The sequence below is a fragment of the Clinocottus analis genome, unplaced genomic scaffold, assembly GCF_023055335.1.
Source record: "Clinocottus analis isolate CAN_PGR_092001 unplaced genomic scaffold, fCliAna1.0.p SCAF_8, whole genome shotgun sequence".
In the NCBI taxonomy this organism is placed as follows: Eukaryota; Metazoa; Chordata; class Actinopteri; order Perciformes; family Cottidae; genus Clinocottus; species Clinocottus analis.
The window spans coordinates 11,920,785-11,943,434 of NW_027176240.1; the positions used below are offsets into that span (position 1 = coordinate 11,920,785).

Sequence of the window (22,650 nt, forward strand, 5' to 3'; positions counted from 1 at the left end):
ACTAGTACGCTGACTAATGTTGTTTTTAATTGTATTTTTGTTTTTGTTTTCTGTCATGTCTTTTTTTTATATGTATCTTGTTTATTGTATATTGTGTATGCATATAAGTACGAAGAGCTACGTGAAACTGAAGTCAAATTCCACACGGCCAATAAAGCTGATTCTGATTCTGATAGATGTGTATTTGGATTACTGCTGCTGGCTGGAGAAGAGACCGTTTGACTCATATGTGGAATTATAAAAAAAATGACACTTCAATTAGGAGAGACCAGTCAAAAAAGAAAGGTTATTGTTAAATGTTACAACATGATATGTGATAATAAAGTCTCAGAGTCTTTGGCGCTTGGACTCTACAGGGTGACTGTAATTGAGGGCTGTCTGCCCGATCAGCAACAAGATAAAACCCCGTGCAGTCCATACCTGGTGGCAGCTGATGATGCTGATAGAATGATGAGTTGATGAACCTGATGGATCAGCGAAGACTAGATGGAGAGGTTGAGGGGTGCGTAACAACAGCATGAATGAACTGAAGGTAGAGAGACAGTCATGTTTAAACGAGACAGCAGCAAGATGAAAGACTAACAATGTAATTGTTTTGTTGTGCTTATTGAGTAGAGGAGACCAGAGGATCTAAACAGCTGGTCTCGAGACATGACAACAAGTAAACAATGAATGAGCACGTGTGAGAAGTGATTGCCAGATGTATGAGAAATAAATGACGGGCTTGCAAGAGTATGGTTTTTCGATTGAACTTACGTTATAGTGTAGCTTCATGTGATTCCAACCCGGGTAGGCACAAGCTCTTGCTCTTAGCCCCAGTTAAAGTTGCATTCCTCCTCGTGGGTGCCCAGATAACAGCAAAGGATCCATCAAGCAAATCTCAGACTTTCCAAGATAGCAATATTGAGATGTTGGTATCTACCTTTCTTGCCTTCTTACACCATGTGCACAAATCACAGCCTGCATCAAAGGACAAACATAATTAGCAAATCTGCAGCTGTTTCTCGCAGCATGACAGGTTGATTTCATGAAAGGATGAGGTGTTATTCTCATACACTAATTGTTCTGAAGCACGTTGAGTCTCTGTTGTAGTGCTCCCAGCCAGGGTTTGATACTGCTCTCTCTTGTTTATCAGATCAACTTTGACTTTCAAGTTTTTTTTCAAAGTTTTCACTTGTCTCTATTGAGTTTGGCTGTAGCAAAGTTTGCACTAGTCTGTGGATAATGTTAAAATTGTATTATTCAACCTCATGAATTAAGCCATTATCAACAGATTAAATCAGTACAACTTATCTGCACACAAGCAGAAAACTGTGCATATGAAATCAGGGATACAAAGACACATTCGTCTTGTTGCCGGAGGTGATTGTTCCGAGCAAAGAATAAACAAATCATAGTCGCTGACAAATTCAAGGTTGACATACTTTTATTTAATGTCAGGTACGTTTTCTGATATACTGAAAATATTCACCATGTACCCAACCAAGTAGAACATTTTTATAAGTTGTGCTAAAAATAAATAAGCCTGTCATTCGATGTATACAAATCCCACTCTTATAATTCTGCATATCATATAACCGTGAAGCTGAATTTTGTGTCTCCCTTTGTGAGACAAACAAACAACATGTATTCATGTGTGTGTGATGCCAATACGAGCCGTGCTTTGGGCCCAGAACAAATCAAATACTCTCCACCAGCAGGCACTAGGGGGGTATTACTTGAAGTCAGAACTGATTTCTGTCCTTGTCAGTCTGTGTTTAGCAGAGGGAAGAATAAGATTGAAAAATTACAACATTTCCCCTAAGAATCAAATAAATGTAAAAATGATTAAATAACATGCACTATTTCAATATTGATATGTGTCACAGTGGTTGCAGATTACAATGCACTTTGCTATAGTGCTTCCATCTGTATGTACAGGGCTTTATGAGCAGGAGAGAGGCAGACAGTCATAAAGGCGAGTCAATAAACCACGACACTCCAGTCCTCCCCGTGAGTCAGCCCGACACCCACTTTGCTCCGTTGTGACGAGCTTCAAAAGCGTAGGCTATCAACAATGGTAGGGACACATATTATAATTTATAATGAAAACACTATCTTGAATTATTGTGAATTATTCTTTATCAATTCAAGGTGTAAAAGAAAACACAAAAGATGACACTACAAAACATAAACAAAATGCAATGGAATATAATGCATTAGGATTCTCTATCAATCTGCATTGTTTTCAAGTATTGTTTCCCCTGTAGAAGAACTTTACTCATTTCATGGTCAACACACACAATTCAATATTTAGTCTCTCCCCTTTTTTGTGTCTTTAACCTCTTTTATGTGCACATGTCCATAAGCAAACCTGTTCTCACAGCAATGCTTCTTCTTTAGAGACTGACAACAACAAAGGTGAGGAACTAAAATGCATAACGAGATTAATTCATTTTTTGTGGTCACTGTGCTGCAGGGCTGACGGAGCAGGAATCACTTGGTTTAAAGTACTTGCACCTCAAGCTTCACACCAGCTGTGCCAGGCAGCTGCCTCTCAAGCATGAACGAGGGGAAACAGTCAACATCCCGCTCCTCCATCTACTAAAAAAACATGAGCTAGAAAGCCAAAACCACAAAACAAAGACATTCTCTCCTGGATTACCTCAAGACAGAAACCTTTTTAGACATGATGCTTTAAAAAAATACATACTGGAATGTTGGTGTTGTGTGTGTGTGTTTTGTTTGTGTTTTTTAGAACAGTGAATATTTTATTTTAACGGTTTATTAGTGAAATAACTCCAGAATGTGTGTGTGTGTGCTCTTGTGTGTAGTCTGCAGTTGGCTTTTAATTTAAGCCTTGTTCCATTTGTATTTGATGTCCTCTATCTCTGTTTGGATGGAGGCATGTTTTGTTTTGACTTGAACAGCAGGCACAACAGCAATGCTTTTCTGGAGGTTGAAGACACAGTGGGACATCTTGTGCTTACAGTCTCTCGTGTATGTGGGCGCTGAGTCAAGCAATACCGCAAATCTCTGTAGGCATTGGAACAATAAAGGGATTAGACTGCTCTTGGGAAGATTACTTTGTATGAAACTTGTAACATGCATTTTTAAAACACAGAAACAGAAAAAAAATACCTGCCGCTGATCCCAGCTGACATCGGGCAAAGGCAGGCTACACAAGGGACCGCTCGCCAGTCTATCACGTAGCTGACAACAATTAACGCTGACATCTACACCTATGGGCAATTTCAGAATCAACAATTAACCTAAACTGCATGTCTTTGGACTGTGGGAATAAACTGGAGAACCCAGAGGGAACCTACGCTGCCACACGGAGAACATGTAAACTCCACATAGAAGGCCCATCTAGCACGGGAATAGAACCGCGGGCCCCTCTGGCTGTGAGGTGATAGTGCGAGCCACCACAACACGGTGCAGCTCCTGTGTTATCTTGTTTTTGCAATAATTTAAAATCCCCAAATCTCAAAATCCCCAAATCCCATTGGCTTTTTATCGAGGGAACCAGTGCAACACTAACTTCCAGGGTTGACCTACAAAAATAGGTAATCTCTGCACAATTCTATGACAAGTTCAGGCTGATGGAGAGGTTATTAGTAGTTTGACAGGTGTTTGCTCATAAACCAAAGTAATGGACACATTGAAATGTCAACCTACTTATGATGTCTGAAAAATTGGAATGATTAGTTTGGTAGAGTAGAACAGATTGCATTTTCACTTCTCGCCAACACCAGCCTGATTGAACAGCTACTGTAACAAGCGTTTTTGGCCTGGAACCAAACTTGAAACGTGAAGCCAATGATTCAACATCAATCGCTTTCTCTATCTCACTTGCACACAGAAGAGACTGGTTACTGTACAAGGGATTTAGTGCAACAGTGCAATACATTAGTCTATATGTGCTCCAGTCTATTCGTCAGCCTATGAATCATAATCAAGTAACTCCTCCACTAACAGTAAATACTGAGCCACAGCAGGTGCCTTGAGACCGGCCTTCTATGTTTACCTCCTGCTTCACCATAGCAGCGTAATGTTGCAATAAAACTCTCACCCTGCATGAGAGCACACACAAACCTGCACCATAGCACACCTTGAGGTTTAAGGCTCCGAATAATGGGATAAAAAATATATAATTTTAAAGCATTAATTTGCAACCTTTTATTTAAAAAAACCACAGAGCTTACAGTCCGAATTCACAGTGCAAAAAATCTTAACAATAAAGAATTTCGAAAAAACAAAGAAATACAAATCAGAAAATTTAACAGGATTTGTTTGAACGTCAGAACTTTTTCTCTACACTCACAGACATGCATACTCAGACGCGCACATTCAAACAATCACAGACACACACACTCACAGACATGCACTCATAGACATGCATGCAGACACACACACACACATAAACACACACACACACAAACACATACAGACACACTCACAGACGTAGACACTCAGAACTCAGAGAACAAGAGATGATATTCCAGAAGTAACAACTCAATGTATCAACAGATAACTTACATGCTGTACTTTACCGAAACAAAGATTATTAATTAGATATCAAACTACAAATCCCAGCAACACTTCCTCTGCATGAAGCCACAGTATATCGGCCTGTTCAACGCAGGTCGGCGTTCGGCACCTCAGAGAAGATATTAACGCGTTGCTTCTCTTGAAGCCTCCGCGGTATTTTAAAACGAAGACATTATCTGACCCAACAGCGTGGCTCAAACACGGAGAATGAACGACTAGCTAGCGAGCTAACGATAACAGTTAGCCTAGCTGCTAAGTTATTGTACACGCAACGCGGCTATGCAGTGACATACGAGAGGATTCAACGGGCTGCAGAACCTCCTGGACCTGCGGCGCTCCGCTCCTCTCAACTGTTTCGTTCAATACTCAAACATCTTCACGACTTAGTGAGTGCCGTAAAAATTGCGCGACACAACGAATCGATAATAAAATTTGTTGCCAACTTTTTTAATAAGCAATTTTCATGAATTTTATCAATTTGTTGTTGCAGCCCTATACTTTATTGCAACGTGTTTCAGAGCCCAGTTTCCTTTGTTGGTTTGCTGCGTTGCCGACATGAAAGGGGTTGTTGTACAAAGATAGACATTGGCAATGTCACAAAACCGTAGACTTCTTTATTGACAATACCGTGGACATCTGAGATACCCATTAAAGCTTGTATGCGGGCTTGTAAGACGCACATCTACTGTGAACAAAACAAATGAATGCTAGGAAATTGCATCAAGAGAATAATGTAATTTGAAAAAAATTTAATTTTCATTGACAGTGAAATATGGCAAAAACCAGCTGTGATCAGTGGAGAGCTTTGTGAGTGCACCTACAGGGTGCTCTAAGAGCACACATGCATGATTAGGCATTCGTGATGTGTTGTTCGTGAACGATTCGTTCATTTTGAACTAATCCTTACAAGGACTCAAGAGTAACGAGTCTTCTCAAAAAAAGATTTGTTCATGTTCTCATGGCCGCGCATCGGCCAAGGAAACAGAAATGATTCGTTGAACGCATGTCATGTGAAAAAGGATCCAAGGACTCATACAAAGGCCGAGTCGAATTATTGATCCAAAGACACGGTCAGGACTCCTGACCGTGTCTTTGGATCAATGATTCGCTCCTCTGCCAACCGTGTCTTTGGATCAATGATTCGTTTTTCTGCCGGAGACTTATATCCGGCAGAAGAACGAATCATTGATCAGAAGACACAATCACGATTTGTTCATCTGCTGGATAGGCAGATGAACGAATCGGCATAGGCTCAGCACTGGGAGCCAGCTATACAGTAATGATTCGTTCATTTTGGCGGGGTCTTCGGTACGGATCTTTGGATCATTTTTCACATGACCTGCATAGGCTCAGAAGAGGAAAGGATTTGTTTACCTCGCTCGTTCAGTTTCGCGTGGCTAGGTTCAGTAAGACGTGAATGATATTCGTTCACAAGTAATAATTACGTTATTTGACATCTTTTGTACTTCACTTACAGTTCAGCATAATTGTTTGCCGTGATAATTAAATGGTAGTGGGATAATAAATGACCCTTTTCAAATAATACAAACAGTCACGATACATTATTTTAATGCAGGAATTTTATGGTTTCAACAGTGTACTACAGCAAGAATTACACACATGGATTCAAACTACACTGTTGTGTAGCGTCCATGTTCAGTTATAGTGCACACAGAACTCTTTCTCCAGTTCATAAACCAGGATTGCAAACAAAATCTGTATGAAATATTGAACAACACAGTCGAGTTGGGAAACTCACTTGAAACATCACACAAGACTCAGCTTGTCTGTTGAAGAATGCCTCAACTTTACATTGAGGTACACAATGTCTCCACCGCAACTACGTGCAGCAATTTGCATCTGTGAGCACTACAGAAACCATACACATTCATACGCTTCACACAATAATTGTCTTGATATTGTATACAACCTCTACACTTGCATTAACCTTTAAAGAATTACAGTCAGGCAGTTAAAGCTGCAGTGCACAATATGTCAACAGGAGAGGAGGCTGAGGTACGAGATACAACCTCGGATTTTTACACCTTTACAAGTTCGGTGGTGCAACTCAGCATTATCTGTCTCCTATATAATACAAATACATGTTTTAATCGAAACATGATGACTCCTGGATTATTGTTTTAATAACATAACAAGAAAACACAACCACCCCAATACTGAATGTTCATGTCAGGATTGAAGGAGGCCCTAAAATGCAGACAACTGTTAAAGTGATTTTATACACCCAAAAAACACAGGACAGGCTTCCAACAGGCGAGGAACAAACAGAAACGAGTACCTAAAACAGGCCATGGAACGGACAGGAAATAAACGGGGATCAGACTTACAGGACTCAAACAGGACAAATACATAATCTTCACGCAGTCCAATATGACAAGAGAACAGGTGGAAGGTGATTGGATACAGCAGGAAACAATAAGGGACTAGTGCAGACAATCAACAGAAAATAGGCTCTCTCCTCCGCTCCCTTGTGTGTGAGTTGGCTCGTTCGTTAGAGCTGCGCCTCGCCTGGAATCCACACGAGAGCAGACGGCCGCAGCAGGAGGCGTTCATTAAAAACTGTGGTCAAGTCGGACAGTTTTCAGCTGCCTTCTAAGTATTAACAGGAAGTTACAGAAAAAATAAATTCCTGTTAGTTCCGATCTTTAGTCTACTTGTAGTTTACAGATCACGTTTGGATTTATTCACATGTGATTATTAATATCTATATTTATGGAGAAACGTCTGTGTAGCTGCATCCTTCGTTCTTTTTATGTCTGCCTGTAAAATACATTATTACTGGTTTTGATACTTGTTATACAAATACGATTTTGTATTGTAAACCACACAAGATATGTTTTTAGATTAAACCTGAGACTAATAGTCAACAATTGAGCGTTAAGTACACATAAAATAAAGGTTTTCTACAACACCTGGTGTTCGCTGTTAGATCTAAGAGCCAGTCAGCTCTCTGATGTGGCGACAGCCACGCGTTTCCCATCATGCACTGGGCCACGCAGTCGGTGAAGAGCTACTGTGGCATCTGGCTCTGAAATCGACGGCCGCCTTGCTTTCATGAGAGTATCGTTGACCGGGTGCATGTCTGAGCAAGTAGGAACAAAGTCAGATACAAATCTAACTGGCATCCTTTGTGCACCAATCGTTGGTGATCAGTTATTATTTTTTGTGATTGTGATCAGTTGTGCGCAGCACTGGCTCGTGTCCAACAAGCCTAATTCACAGGGGTAGGAAGTGCAGGGAACACACAGGACACACATACGCAAGACAAGGACTTCAAAATAAAACAGGAAACAAGACTAACCCACATCATGACAGTTCCTTTGTTTTTCAGATATGTTCTCTTTGAAAACAACATCTGCTCATCACAACTTAGAAATGTTTTTTTCATGGTAATGTAGACACTCAAAGCACTTGTTTTTTGTCCATTTTTTGATTTTGGACTGTTTTGCACACTTGTTTTTTCAGATTGAATTCACCAAAGGTAAGCATAATGCAGCATCCGCTGCAGAATAAACGTTTTTCATGGCTTTTGACAGTATTCTCTGATTTATGGACTGACATAAAGATATATCTAAAATTCCCTCAATAGAAACCTTTGATTCATGTCAACAAAATGAAACCCAAAAATGTAACCTGGCTTTATCTGATGTTTGATCTGGACCTGTATGCAAATTATAGCAGAATGCCTCATTTCCATAATCAAACAAAACAAATCAGAAAACTTTTAATAAAAATAATTGCCTTAATGTAAATCATCTACTGGAGAACACATGGGATTTCAACCAAAGTCTTTGCTTGACCTTGAAGTTTAAAGTGCTCCTGATGCCTAAATCTAACCACAGGACTCCAGATGTGTCCTGAACTTTGTTTGCTCACCGTCCATCTTAGCATCACCCTCTTAAGTGTTTCAATTTGGGCAGGAAATGGTGGTCCAGAAAAGAATCATATTAAAAACCTCTCATAACAAAACTTGTGCAGTCTTTAGGATTATCAACTGTGTGTTATGATTCACTTAAGATGGCTGATGACTATTCCCTCAGCTTTACTGTTCTATTTTAATTACCGTAACTGTGTTAAACCAGTTTTAATTATCTTCTTCAAAAGGAGCAGAATGACCCTACTACACACCTGTTATTACAGGTGTGTTACCGCCCAGTTACACACCTGTTTCTTCTTCCAGTATACCTTCTCCTAAACTCTTGTTCTCGAACTCTCACCAAATACAACACAGAGGTTTACTGGGCATTGGCAGCTCGGTCTCCTAAAAAAGATGTTCCCTTATTAAGAAACCGCATTGTCACCTTTCGAGGGAACTTTATTCTGTTTTGAATTACTACCTCTGCTTAGACTATTCATAATTGTGACATGAGATTACACTGCTGGAGGAGACAAAACATTCTGCTACTCTTCTCTCCTTGTTCTCTAAGCATAAGCAAGTACAATTGTTGAACCGCAAGTTTTTTTTTTAATGATTTTCACTGCCCACCACTATTATATATATTATATATATATATATATATATATATATATATATATATATATATATATATATATATATATATATATATATGTAGTATGTCTTATGTATTGGGACAAACTAAATATATGTTTCTGGTATACTAATAAAAGGGCAGTATAGGTATACACAGCACAGTAATTAAGACCGAGCAAATATTTGAATGTGGACACATTTGGGTTGCCAAATATGTCATAAAAAGCAACTCACAAATAGCAATTATTGCATTTTAGGCAACTCAAAAGTATCAGTAAAAACAAAATGCTTCCGCTGATCAAGGATTTTCCTTCACTGAATGCAACTTTATTATCCTCGTGCTTTAATCACAGGCATTTATTGGGTTACAGTGGAGCAACAAAGCAGCCTTTCATTCTCATTCAGCGATGTAGCTGTATTGCTTAGCTATCAAAGGGGAGATGCTGCACATGGTCCACACATATGAGTCATGACCCATTTTTGAACAAGGATATTACAATTAACAATGGATAGTCACATGTTCATTCAGTCTATTATTGGGCTATATTAATATAGAGGCAATACAATATTTATTAATTTCATCAAATCTTTTAAACTCCATTATACGCATGTATCATGAACATGAGACTCCTTTAATATGAGTACTTTCTTTCTTTGTTTAATTTGTCTTTTTACTAATACTTATTGGAATGAAGCACCTCCATTTCCTCATCAAATTATATACACGTCAAAGGTGTTCTCCCATGATCAAGGGTTCTGACAATTACACGATACAAAGTCATAATCATGGGATAGTAAAACAGAAATAGGGAGGACAGGGAAGTCAGCTGTCAGTAAAGTGATCAAGAAGTTAAATATATGTCTCATCGTCTTTGGAATATTCTTGTCTAACAATATTTGAAGTTACTTTTAACCTTTTAACTGACTATGACAATATTTACTATATTTACTATATATATATATATATATATATATATATATATATATATATATATATATATATATATATATATATATATATATAATACAACCGTAAGTAAACAAGAACCAAGAACATTAGTAAGAATATTGGTTCCATGGTTATTCATAATGATTTTTCATCCGTGCCACTGCACAAAATCCGACTTAAGGCAGCACTCAGGCCACCGCGCACCAACCAAGACCTGGAAGCTCCAACAGGAGGAGCAGGAGGAGCAGGATTCTCAGCGCCCGAGCACAAAGTCTCCTCTCGCTGTGAGCAGAGCTTTGCCCCGCTGCGACACCGGTCTCTTCTGGGGAGGCAACACCGACACCACGCTGCTGGATGCCCGGACCGTATTGTTGGGCCGACTCCTAATATCAAAAGCCCAAATCAATTAAATATTGAGACACCAATAAAAGATGTAGAACTTGACATATGATATACTGTGACTCGATATTTGATTTGATTTGGGCTTCTGACATTAGAAGTTAGATGTGCTGACAAGTTTCCAATGTTTTTATGTGTTTTTTGTTGAAGAGCAACAATACAACAGTGCAACTAGCATCCTCAGCACAAATCATATATAAATCTGATGATTAAACCGACATTATTTGCTACAACTGCAGAAGCTTTAGAATAACCTGAAGTTCATATTCCTATGGTAAATGCAGACGGTCACTTTTAAGATACAACAAATCCATTATGTATTGCCTCCCCCCATAACATATAAATAAATGTCAAACTTTGATATGGTTTTAAAACAGTTTTACACTATTGTCCATTATGTGCACATTGTTCCTTTATTGTTTCTCTCCCTCACTCTCTTCCAGACAGAATAAAGATAACATAATGATATATACTTTTTGTTTGATTCAAGAACTTGGGCAACCTTGACTGCTCCCTTTTTTTAAAGCTAACTTTGTGCACTTTAAAGAGCACAACGTTTAGTGTTGAATGTTTGTGTCCTTGTCGCGGGCAACTGCCCAAGCGTTTTGCATATAAGAGGTTGTGATCTGCAAGGGAGTTAACGCCTCATTATGCTTTAAACAAAAGATTATATAGGGTGGCAGATTGAAAAACTGCACAGCTGTTTATAGTCTTATGATACGAACAAAGACACAAAGTTGTTGGTGAACGATATGGAAAGAATTGGGATGCAACAGAAGATGAAATCTTGGCCACCTAACAGATACTAACACTTTTCCCTTTCAATTAAGTCATCAACATCTCCAGCAACTTTGTACAGACCCTAAACCCTTTGAAAGCTTCAAGAACTGCAGTGCGGATGGATGAGAGTAGAATAGGAGTATCTCATTGACAAACTGTGGGTGCACAGACACATACAGATGGACTTACTCTCTGAGCTGCTTTGATGTTCAGCTCTCTAACAACTGTTCCCAATTGGAGAGCAGTCTAGTCTCAAAGCATGAGCCTTCACACTGTTTGAACTCACCTTTCCGATTAGAACAATAATAAAATACATTCATTTCACTGGCGACTGACTTTCACTATTGCTTTTAAATGTCATGTTTATATGTGATATGTCACATAGATAAGCTCTCAAAGTTGAACCCTTGTGAGGATTGTGGAGGGAACACAACATTATTTTTTGTAATGCCCACTTTTCAGATACTTATTGGATAAAAAGAGGAATTTGTCACACTACAAACATGTTATTCTTAATTATTTCAATGATGTGACCCAAGAGATCAAAGTGTGAAAAGAAGTAAAGCAAAAATATTTCCACTCATAAAAGAGTATAGACTGTCTTAATGATGAATCTAATACATTTATTTGAGCTTGGACATTTTTTGTTTTTGTGCGTGTGTGTAGAATTTATTTCCAATAAGCGCTTGATTTTTCTGTAAAATATAATTGTCAAAACAATTCTGAGGTCTGATATTTGTGATTGTCTTCTGTATCATGGCAGTAACATTTGCTTAATGTGGCCACTCGACATTTATTCTATGACTTATTTGTTCCACAGACTAAAATTCAAATTAGACAAACCATCAAACAAGGTATTATCAGCCATGTGTAATAAACTGGAAACTATCTTCCTGACTATATATTTGCACCCCAGCAGAGGCTTTCAGGTCCAGCATTTACAGTTAAACCTGTAATTTACATCCAATATTATGATCTTAAGGTTCTGTGCTCTGACCTCATAGTTCTCTGCTCCGACCCTTTAATGCATGGGGGGACAAACATTGGCCCGCAGAGTATTATATATATATATATATATATATATATATATATATATATATATATATATATATATATATATATATATATATAAAGCGGAATTAGTAGTTGTTTCCATGGTGGATGACAGAAATGGTAACTGTTTTTACGGAGATGAGCCATAGAGATAAGTCACGGCCCCTTTCAGGCACGAGTAACATTTGCGACGCGTTTGGTGTGAACGCAGCTTTACAATGCTAGGCCCGGCCCATCTGTCAAATCTTTTAACTCATTGTGGCCCCTAAGCCAAAAGGTTTGCCCACCCTTGCTTTAATGTAACCTTTTATGAACATGCTATTATGTTGCTTAGATTTAAATTACATTTTTATGAACGCATGATAAAGGTATAAACAAACTGTGAAATTATTTGGATTTTACCTTCAGTGTGTGTGTCATCGTGGTAAAATGAGGTCCTGGAGACATACTGCTGTGGGGACTACAAGAGGACAGGTGTTTATACTACTGTCTGTGTGTCTGAGGACAGATTTTGTCCCTGCAATAGTGTTGTAACCGTGAAAGATGTGGTCACAGAGCTTTACCGCTGTAATGCTGAGATCAAAAGGAAAGTTGAGTTTGCAGATGGGCATGGTAAGAGCAAGAGGGGTGAAGGAGTCATTAGCCCCCACTTTACGTCCGCGGTTTAATTTGGCACTGCAGCTGGCACGATCCCATTATGATGGCCTCTACTTACAATTCTGCATCTACTCAATGTGTTGCTCAGACCCTGTGAGATATTTTTCAAAGAAAATCCAAAATATTTGATTTTACTGTTAGACACCAAACAACTTGAACCCGAAGCCCTGTTGAAATGAACTACACGATTATCAAATGCCTATGTGATTGGTCCGTCCCCATGGTATTCTGAGTTCATTCAATGATCACTGTCATGCTAATGTTAATCAAAATGTCAGTCTTGCATTTGATTTACAAGAAGCGGTTCATGATGACAGAACCGCATGCCACTTGCTCAGACTTGAAAGCAGGAATCAAGATCTGCCTGAGGAGCTGATCACGACGACTGCACAAAGCAGAGAATGGGTGTCACAAACGGTGACTCACACGGAGGCCGCTTCGGGATAAGAAACTCCCTGTGACTTGTAACGCTTGTACGTTATTTTATCTACACACACCCAGATTCAAGACACAACTAAACAAAGGCACAGATATCTGGTTTTTCATGGCTCTTTACAGGTAAAGCCACAGTGGAACCACCACAGGTGTTTGTACCTGAGAAAGGAACAGTGTCTTCATATCCATGTTACATATCACGCCCTGTGTAAAAGAATACCATGGCTACATATTGTTTACTGTGAAATCCTTATCAATAACTAACTAATTGGAAAGATGGAGGTCAAAATTGAATGATTAAAGGAAATTAAAGCAAATTTGCTTTTACCATTTTTTTTTAGCTCATTAAATTATGTTGCCTTAGTTATTGCATACATTTTGACAATGTGATGAATTATATTTCCTGACTATCTCATTTACAGGTTATCATATGATACAAAAGAATGGGCAGGAACAGAATACATTAGCCTCCTTGCTTACAGTAATTAAAGTAAGTGTACCTGCCATGGCTAGATTTAATTATTGATAAAAAAAAAAAGAAGAAGAAAAGCCGTCATGCACAAATGAATTGATAATCTGTTAATTGTTAATGAATTGTCTTTCAACAGTTTGTGGCCTCAGTCAACCACACTAATCGGTGTCTCCTCTGATTCAGTTCACTGTTGCTGGATTTAAACAAAAGCTTTTATTTGTAATATTTTACTCTATTGGGGGTTTGAAGAAAGAGTTTGACATGGCCAGTAATTTGGAAAATATGCTTTTTGCAGCCACCACCTGCGCCTGGTTAACTTAGCTAAGCATACAGACTGTAAACAGTCGGGAAGCATCAAGCTGGGCTCTAACAGAATCATATAATTGTGTTTTTCACTTTCAGTTTTCGTGGTTGAAGGGTTTTGATACTCCGGGTTGGCTTTACCCTCATATTCAACATACCAAAAATAATTTTAACTGATCTTCTGATCTAACTCTCGGTGCATATCTGTTTCCTAACATGCCAAACTATTCCTTTGAGTATTCTTATTAATGATTAAACTAAATGTTTTAGCTCTTCCTCAAACTCCAGCTGAAATGCATTTGTGAAAAGCACCTGCAGTGTGTATTTGCATGCATAGGCTTTTAGTGATGATGTCATTGTGCACATGCATGGCCAGTGGGAGGACTATCCTCAGGATAGTTTACATTCAAACCTTGAAAAGGCCAACATTATACAAATACAAGTATTTATGCATTAAAAATTTAAAAAAAGACTAAAAACATGGTGGATCAATTTGTTCAGTTAAACATATTAGATTTCTGGTAGTATCTGAATCTAAATGCAATATGATAACAGTTGAAGGTAAAAGTTTGAAAGTTATTTGTATGTCCTTAAGAAAATGTGTTGAACAAAAAAAGAAACATAATGAAATACGAATTGTGCTTTTCTTTGGCAGAGTTTCCTGAAGTCTTTACAAAAGAAAACTTTGCTTTCACAGAGCGTTGTAAATGTTTGCAGTCTGAATGTCATCAATGTTTATCATAACTATGTACAAGTATGAATGTGAAAAAATAGAATTTAATCTAATTCATCTACGCATAAAAAACCAAGAAAACCAATAAAAAAAAATATATATATATATGGTGTAGTATATTAGTTATGTTTGGCATCCTGAAAAAGCACTCGCGTCAGGTTTTTATACAAAGTCAAATGAACATCAAACATGACTTAAAGATTAACAATGACATAATTTTTCCATATGTGTAATGGCAGCTCAAAAAGGTCAAGCTGAACCTCTAAGTGTCTATAGCTTGAAGGGAATAAGTGTTGTCATCTGCTCTTGTGTGATTGCAGCTATTTCCTGTGAGGATGCAGGTGTTACACATTAAACAGTGTCTCAAGAATAAAAGCCGACCAGACAGGGTGGAGTATGCCAAAGGTCACCAATATTAGTTCATGAATGCAAACATGTCTTATTCAGTCAATCAAAGAAATCAAAGAAATGGCAGAAAACTCACTAAATCTTCTTCCTTCCATCTCCCTCCAACATCAGAAGTGTGTCTTTGCTCCCTACAGATTCAGCCCCATCTGAAGTAAGATGAAAAAGACTAATGATCTTTGGTTTATTTAAGTTTATTTTTTATTTCCCTATAACTTCTCTTTGAAAAATGTCATTTGAAATGTCACCTGGTACAGTCATGAACCACAAAGTAAGAGGGTATTGAAGTAAAGTCCTGAACCATTGTGTACATTTCACAGCAACAGAAAGAACGCCTTGATGAGGTCCAGTAGCTTAACCCTTAGTGTCATTATCTTGATTTTCGTCAGTGTGCACTTTGTCCCTGAAGGGAAGAGGGGAGTGGCTAAATGTCTCAAACAGGTTTATGGCTGCCTGTGAGCAGGTTTCGAGCCAGACCATTTGCATGTCAAAACTGGAATCCACACCCTCCATCTGCAGACTGCTTATCATGTTGAGACAGCTCCTCGTCTTTGTTTCTTCCAGCTGGCAGTTCCTCCGAGTATTGAACATAATCTGAACATAAATCTAAGAGGAATATTCTGGGAGCAGTCGAGAGGATTTTCACAAAGTTCACAATTCAAATGTAAGTGACTGTTGTTGAACATATGAGAGTTGTGTCAGTAAGGATCAGTGTGGATCAGTCAGAATACTAAGCGCCTCAGCTTTCAAATGAATTCTCTGAACAGTGGGAGGTGTAAGATACAATGTAAATATGCTGTTGTAGGTTATGATTAAACATGCTGAAGTAACAGCAGATCAATCTTTCTTTTACAGCTTATCTATCGATCAAAGGATCGCTTTCATTCAAAACTTATAGTAGGAAGTGTATAAATATGACGGTACGAGCACCGCACCAGGGTCTATAAAAGAGCCCGGCTGGAAAGCAAGAGGAAAGGACAACTGTTCTCATCATAGTAGTAAAAGAAAAAAGTGTGGAGCTGCTATGAAAATCTGACATTCATCTTTTTGTTTTGCTGTCTTGACATTCAGATAAATCCGGCATGACAGACAACAGCTTCTTTCAATCTTTAAAATGTCAGCTGTTTCTTTCTGACTGCAATGCATGACTGCCTTTATAGAGTGATGTTTGATTTATAATATCAAGCATTATATTATGTCAAGGTGTTTCAAATACTGCAAAAATAGTGAAAATGAAATCATAAAACAGTTTCTAGCTCCTATGAGTGAAAAAAAAAGGTTTTCGCTTACTTAACCTGACTTTGTACATTTTCATAGAGAGATTAATTCATGTGCACACACTCTGGATTCTATTTTTAATTTGTGTCAAGAAATTACTTAAAAGATGGTCACAAGGTTTTACTTTGTTAAAGAATTATAATTTAATAGCCCCTAAAAAGCATCTTGCAGAACGTTTTATTTTATCCCACCTTAACTTTGATGCAACTTACTTTGCAAGTGCACCAAAAAAAAAATTCTCACGCTTCGTCCAGACTGTGAACAGGTCTGGTGTCTTAATGTGATGAGTCAGTTTTCATGATGTGGCTTGTCAGAAACAAACGTTTTTAAAAAAAAAAATCTATAGTATTACTCGGCACATAATGTGCTGTGTACTAATGGAAATAATTGGGTTTTTAATATAACATATTAAAAATATAGGCCTCGTGTTCACACAATCCCAATTTAAACAAACAGTGTAACCGTTACAAAAAGTTAACCCTGTCCTGTTATGCTACTGAGAAACCATGAAGAGACTGATAAACTAGCTGGTAATAGACAAGTAGTTCCTCAATAACTTTGAATCATTTGGTTTATTTAGATATTCTGCAGATATCTAAACATTAATGTATTTATCTATTTGGTTCTATTATTATGAACTTTAAAGGCTGTGATTCAGTGTAACTCAGAACTACGGGTGTATTTATCAGGCTACATACTATAAAAAAACAGAGGCGCGGTTGTGTTTTAGGGCAGTTCTCCATATTTACCCTACGTTTACAACAATATGACCTTTCTGTACAGTTTCCTTTGTCTCATTACGCCCATTGTAATAATGTTTGTTCTCTGATTCTCTTACATCACGTTATTGATTTTCTTTATCATTGACAGGTCCTGCTGAAAGCGTCGACAGCGATGGAGACCCCAGAGTTTTCCCTGCTGTCCTCATTGAGGGGAGAGTCCCAATCAGAGGAATTCATTCAACCGCACTATAAGGAGTCCTATCGCCTGGCCATCGATTGCCTGGCCAGCGGTGGCAGAGACAGTTACCAGGAGTTCCTCAAGGGAGAACGTATCGGGAGCTTCCTCTCGGAGGAAGAGCTGCTCTTCATCACTGAAAAAGCAGAAAAACTCCCACCTAAAAACCATACTCAGGAAAACATTGATTCCCCGGACGACCAGTCATCTTCAGGGACTTACTGGCCTGCCCACTCGGATGTGGAAACGCCAGACTTGGACTTGGGTTGGCCGAATGCCATGCAAGAAAAACTACAGACGAATATAGATCTGCTCTTTCATCCACCAAGAGAAAACAACCCCACCATCAAAGAGGTGATCCGGAAGCATATTCAAGATGCAAGACAGGTAATCAAGACTACCTGGAACAATATGCTAATAAGACAGAACCCATGAAAAGGTTTGATGTTCAAATGGATGACACTTTATTATAGAGCAGCAAATTGACTCAGACGTTCTGTTTCTCCACTGTGTTTAGCTCAAGCTCTTCTTAAGTATTTCGTAAGCATCGGTTACCGCCAGGGAATGTCCTCAGACTTTTGTAGCTCTGAATTTCCAGTTGCAAGGAGTGTCAGCTTGGAGTTGTTGTGGTCGAAATCTGGTTTAGCAACTTCTCTATGTAAGAAGAAAGTGTAGGAACAATATATAGAAGGCGGATTACATTATTAACACCTCAGTGGGTTAGACAATGGTATCTTGATAAATCAAACTAGTTTTGGAGCTCAAATAGTTAGTAGATAATTTATATTCTGCTACATCTGTACAGTTTTGTTACTTCTGCACTGCTGCTCTTAATTAAACCAACTGCCACAGCAAAACAGTGACAAGAGCGTTCTGGAGAGAAGTAAATATCTGCTTAAAAAGAGCAAACTAAATCATTTTCTCTTTTCAACCTAATGACAATCAGCACAGTGAAAAGTAATTCAAATGAAATGCAGATATATGTCATGGGACTCTGGAGCAGCTGGAAGGTCTATCTCTGAATTTCTATTCATTTAAATATTAAATTTGTTTTGAAAGAAGCACATATGATTAGGAATGACGAACACTTCTCATGGTTCATCGTAAAGGACAGAAACCTCCTCCACAGGAAATTAAACGAGTGAAAGAAAGGAGTTTAAATAGCTTGAAATGTTGTCGGACTGATTATCAAAGAAATTAAAGAGCTCATTACATGACACTAGAACAGCACTGCACATTATCTTGATGGACTTTCATCACAGTTCATTCAAAGTGAAATGAGAGAGAAACACTTTTAATCTGGTCCTTGAATACTCCACAAGTGACAGATATGATTTTGGGATCAATAAATGTTATACTTGGCTAATTGACTTCTCCAAATTTATCTCAGAAAATTGTGCGACTTTATGCTTCGTCTGTCTCCGTCTAGTATAACAACTTTTTGTCATTGGCATCACTTTGAGGTTTGTATCTGTTTGTAGTTGTCCGATTTACATTTATTATTCATGTTTGTAAATAACGACTGTGTTTGTTCTTAAATAGGTCACAGGTTTATAAGTGTAAACTAGTTAAATGCGCTCTTGTCTCCGGTACATTGAACTGATCATGCTTTATTCTGCTTTGTCCTTGCAGGTCATTGCCATTGCGATGGACATGTTTACTGATGTCGATATATTCAAAGAAGCTGTTGATGCCTCTATACGAGGAGTCCCAGTCTACGTGCTTTTGGATGGTTTCCATTTAAAAAGTTTCCTCGCAATGGCTGAAAATCAAGATGTCAAAATTCATCAACTCAGAGTAAGTACATGATTTGAAAACATCCATTTCATTTTCAGAATTTGAATTGATTTAATTGATTCTAACAAGCATTACGGGTACATTTTGAAAAGTAATTCCTATTTAATGTTTTTCTTATCGCTTTTTAATTAAGCACCAAGCCTCACAAGAAGCAACGTTTTTAAGCAAAACTAATTAATAATAAGTAGTTTAACCTCATAACATACTGTCTGTTCACTTCCTTGCCAAGAGTTATGTAAGAAGATTGAAGCCACTGTTTTGTTTGCACACTAAATATGAAAACAATTAGCATTGTTTTATACACTTACATCTTTGACTATAACTGTGAATTTACATGCATACAAAAGGTACAAATGTCGGGAACATGCAACATATCACATGCAGTGGGCCTATATTTGTGCTTATGTGCGGGCGACGCTCATGCACGCCAAGCACTCTTAATGCTACTGCAGTGGCGTGTGCTTTCTTTTTGGACACAACACTACGGCTAGTTGTTGAGCGCTTCTCCACAGAAGTACAAAATAGACATGAGGGGCTCAACAAATACAACATATTTCAAAACTTTAGATAAATCTGCAGTACTTCAGTTTTCTTTCATTTTTTGGGTAGGGGGGTAGATTGACATACCTATTATCTTCTTTGACCACAGAACATGAGGGTGCGCACTGTGAAGGGTCCGGATTACCTCTGTCGATCAGGAGCAAAATTTCATGGAGCATTGGAGCAGAAGTTTCTGTTAGTCGACTGCCTCACAGCGATTTATGGCTCATACGGGTAAATACAACCTCGGTGGTTGAGACCACTGAGGCATAAACTAAATGCACTCATAAAGCAAAGCAATACACTTATTGACCCTCGCCACAAAATTGCTGTCAACATTTCTTATTGATGCTTTTAGAAAAACTTGATGGAACTTTCTGGAAAATGCAACACTTACAAAGAATCTCAATTAAACCTTAGAAAATAATGTTTTTCTTTCTGTTTTTAATGATTGTAGTTTGTCTAGTCTGTTTGTTGTTGTTGTTATTGCTTGAATTACATTCAACCTACATTTCTAAAGAGTGTTACACCACACATCAGTCTGACTTCTCTACTTTCGATAGATAAATAATCATATTTTTCGTGTGTTTGCAGCTTCACATGGTCATATGAAAAAATTAATCTGAGCATGGTGCAGGTGATCACAGGCCACCTGGTGAAGTCATACGACGAGGAGTTTCGAACCCTCTATGCCCGCTCGACTGTGCCAGCTGAACTCTGCCCTCAAGAAGCTTTGTTCCAACGCAATGGACCACAAGGACAAATTACTTTGCCAAACACGCAGTCTGCCCAAAAAATTGAGCGGAGGGACCAGTTGCGGCACACGCTTGACACAGTCTATCGGAAGACCTGCGAGAGGAAACTAGGAGCGAGAGATCTTGAGGGGAGGCTCTTTGAGGAGGAACCGAACAAGTTTGGGCTCTTCATTGAGAATGGGATCTCTGCTCAGAACCAGATGCCCCAATTTCAGTCTACAGAGTCGATGAACTTCATTAAAAGGCACAGCTATGCTGGGGAGAGACAAGATGAACATCTGATGCAGAACATCCGGCCCAGAGCGAGTAATTGGAATATCTCCAGAGAAACCGGGAACGGAACCAACCACTACCGCACAGACAATTACTTACAGGTGCCAAAAATACAGAGGGGTCAAAACATACGTCAGTCTTACAATGGCAATGACAAACAGATTATTTCCCTGCAGCAGAACATGCCGACGCTAGAGAATACATCCAAGTCCTTTATGCGCACATTAAGGATAGAGTCTTACCTCAAATGCCCTGACGTCCCATTCGGAGGAGACTCCTGTGACTATTTAGACCAGTTTGAACCACAGGACAAAGCTAACTCTTTCATGGCGGGAAGGATGAGGTCTTCCCTTGCTTTCAGGTCCACCATACCAGAGCAAATGGAGCCAAACCGACATCTTAACAACTCCTCCACTTGTGTCAACACCTCAGCAGCCCCAAACACTCCTTTGCATTACTCATCCATGCAGTGGAATCCAACTGCAGCAACAGAAAATAGGATAAGTAATGACGAGTACATGTATAAGAGGCAAGTTTCGCAGATTTTGAATGACAATCGGAACAATGCAAACTACGGTCAAAGTAGAAACTCTTACCAATCTTTGTACGCCAGCTTAGGCAGACCTACAGGTGGACACATGGTCACAAACCAGGACATCATGTCAGACAGTTGGCACAAAAGGCATAGCTTAGCAGACCCAAGATCAAACACTGAGTACAAGCATGAATCCTCGGATCACATGTATGGAGCTTTCGCAAGGACGCAAGTGAATAGAAGCACAGTAGGGATCAATGCACAGAGTGGAGGATACAGTTCAAATCTGAAAGATGATCACAGATCTGCTTCTCATCATGATGTCAAGAGCGCCACAGCCACAAGAGGCCATGGTACTCCCATTTGGCAGGAGCCGCCATCCAGGACTGTGTCCGCAGCAGCCCTGGATGTTGACAGCAAAGACTTAACAGCTAAATCCAACATACGCTCACAGCTCTTTCTAAAGAAGAGTTCCAATAAATTAAAATCGTTGCTGAACATACCAGAGAAGAAAGAAGATTCAGCAGGAGCACATGAAACACTGAGTCTGAAGTCAACTGGCAGCACAGACACCATAACAGCTGAGGATGAAGAGAGGATTTCATACAGAGGAGGAAAACTTCCCCATAGCGCAACCAATTCTGTCAGGTCCTCCTCGGAGCATCACAGGAAGCAGATAGAGGGCGGCAATCTAACCTCTTCAAAGCCTCATTTCAGAACAGAGGGGCACCAATATCCACTGCAAGTCTCTCTTCCTAAACTCACCACTCAGAAGAAACCCAGCGTTTTAGACAGAAGCGGGAGGCCCGTCCCTGACGTGGCCGGCTGGAGCAAAGAACAAGGCACGGAGACTCGCCTTTACAGCAGATTTGAGCCTTTCTGCTCGTTTGACAAGAAGCGCTCCCAGGAGAAACCCAAAAGCCTTCCGAGAGATGAGGCGGCCATCGAACACAACCTCACCCGTTCTGCAAGAGGGCACCATGAGAATAAGTTGGAGAAATTCATTCAACGAGTGGGCCATCTCATACACAAGAACAAGTAGCACATCTTCACAGGTCACTTCTTACCAATGCACATTTGAGTCATTATGTAAATATTCTTACAGTTGGTCTTAATTTCTGTGTTTACTTGTTTTTAGTACATAGTTTACATGTTGACCTTCACTTTTTGTTATTGTGTACAGATGCACTGATGAATGTTTTATATAAATACAGACATTTATATACAACACAATCGTAAACACTGTCTTTAAGTCTATCCTCGACTGGTGTCAACCTGAAGCA

At 38.9% G+C, this 22,650-nt stretch overlaps 1 protein-coding gene across 1 annotated transcript; it reads left to right on the forward strand.

Annotated features, from left to right (window-relative positions):
• The first annotated feature begins 17,404 nt into the window (after positions 1-17,404).
• Positions 17,405-22,409, forward strand: fam83b (family with sequence similarity 83 member B). The gene is made up of 4 exons (XM_068568550.1): positions 17,405-17,854; positions 19,100-19,264; positions 19,914-20,038; positions 20,399-22,409. Exons 1-4 carry the CDS (start codon positions 17,405-17,407, stop codon positions 22,407-22,409), a joined length of 2,751 nt encoding a protein of 916 aa, XP_068424651.1.
• Positions 22,410-22,650: the final 241 nt, after the last annotated feature.

Coding starts and splice junctions, on each gene's coding strand:
- fam83b (XM_068568550.1), top strand. CDS start 17,405: ATGGAGACCCCAGAGTTTTCCCTGCTGTCCTCATTGAGGGGAGAGTCC. Junction 17,855..19,099: donor ATATTCAAGATGCAAGACAG/GTAATCAAGACT, acceptor TTGTCCTTGCAG/GTCATTGCCATTGCGATGGA. Junction 20,039..20,398: donor GCGATTTATGGCTCATACGG/GTAAATACAACC, acceptor GTGTGTTTGCAG/CTTCACATGGTCATATGAAA.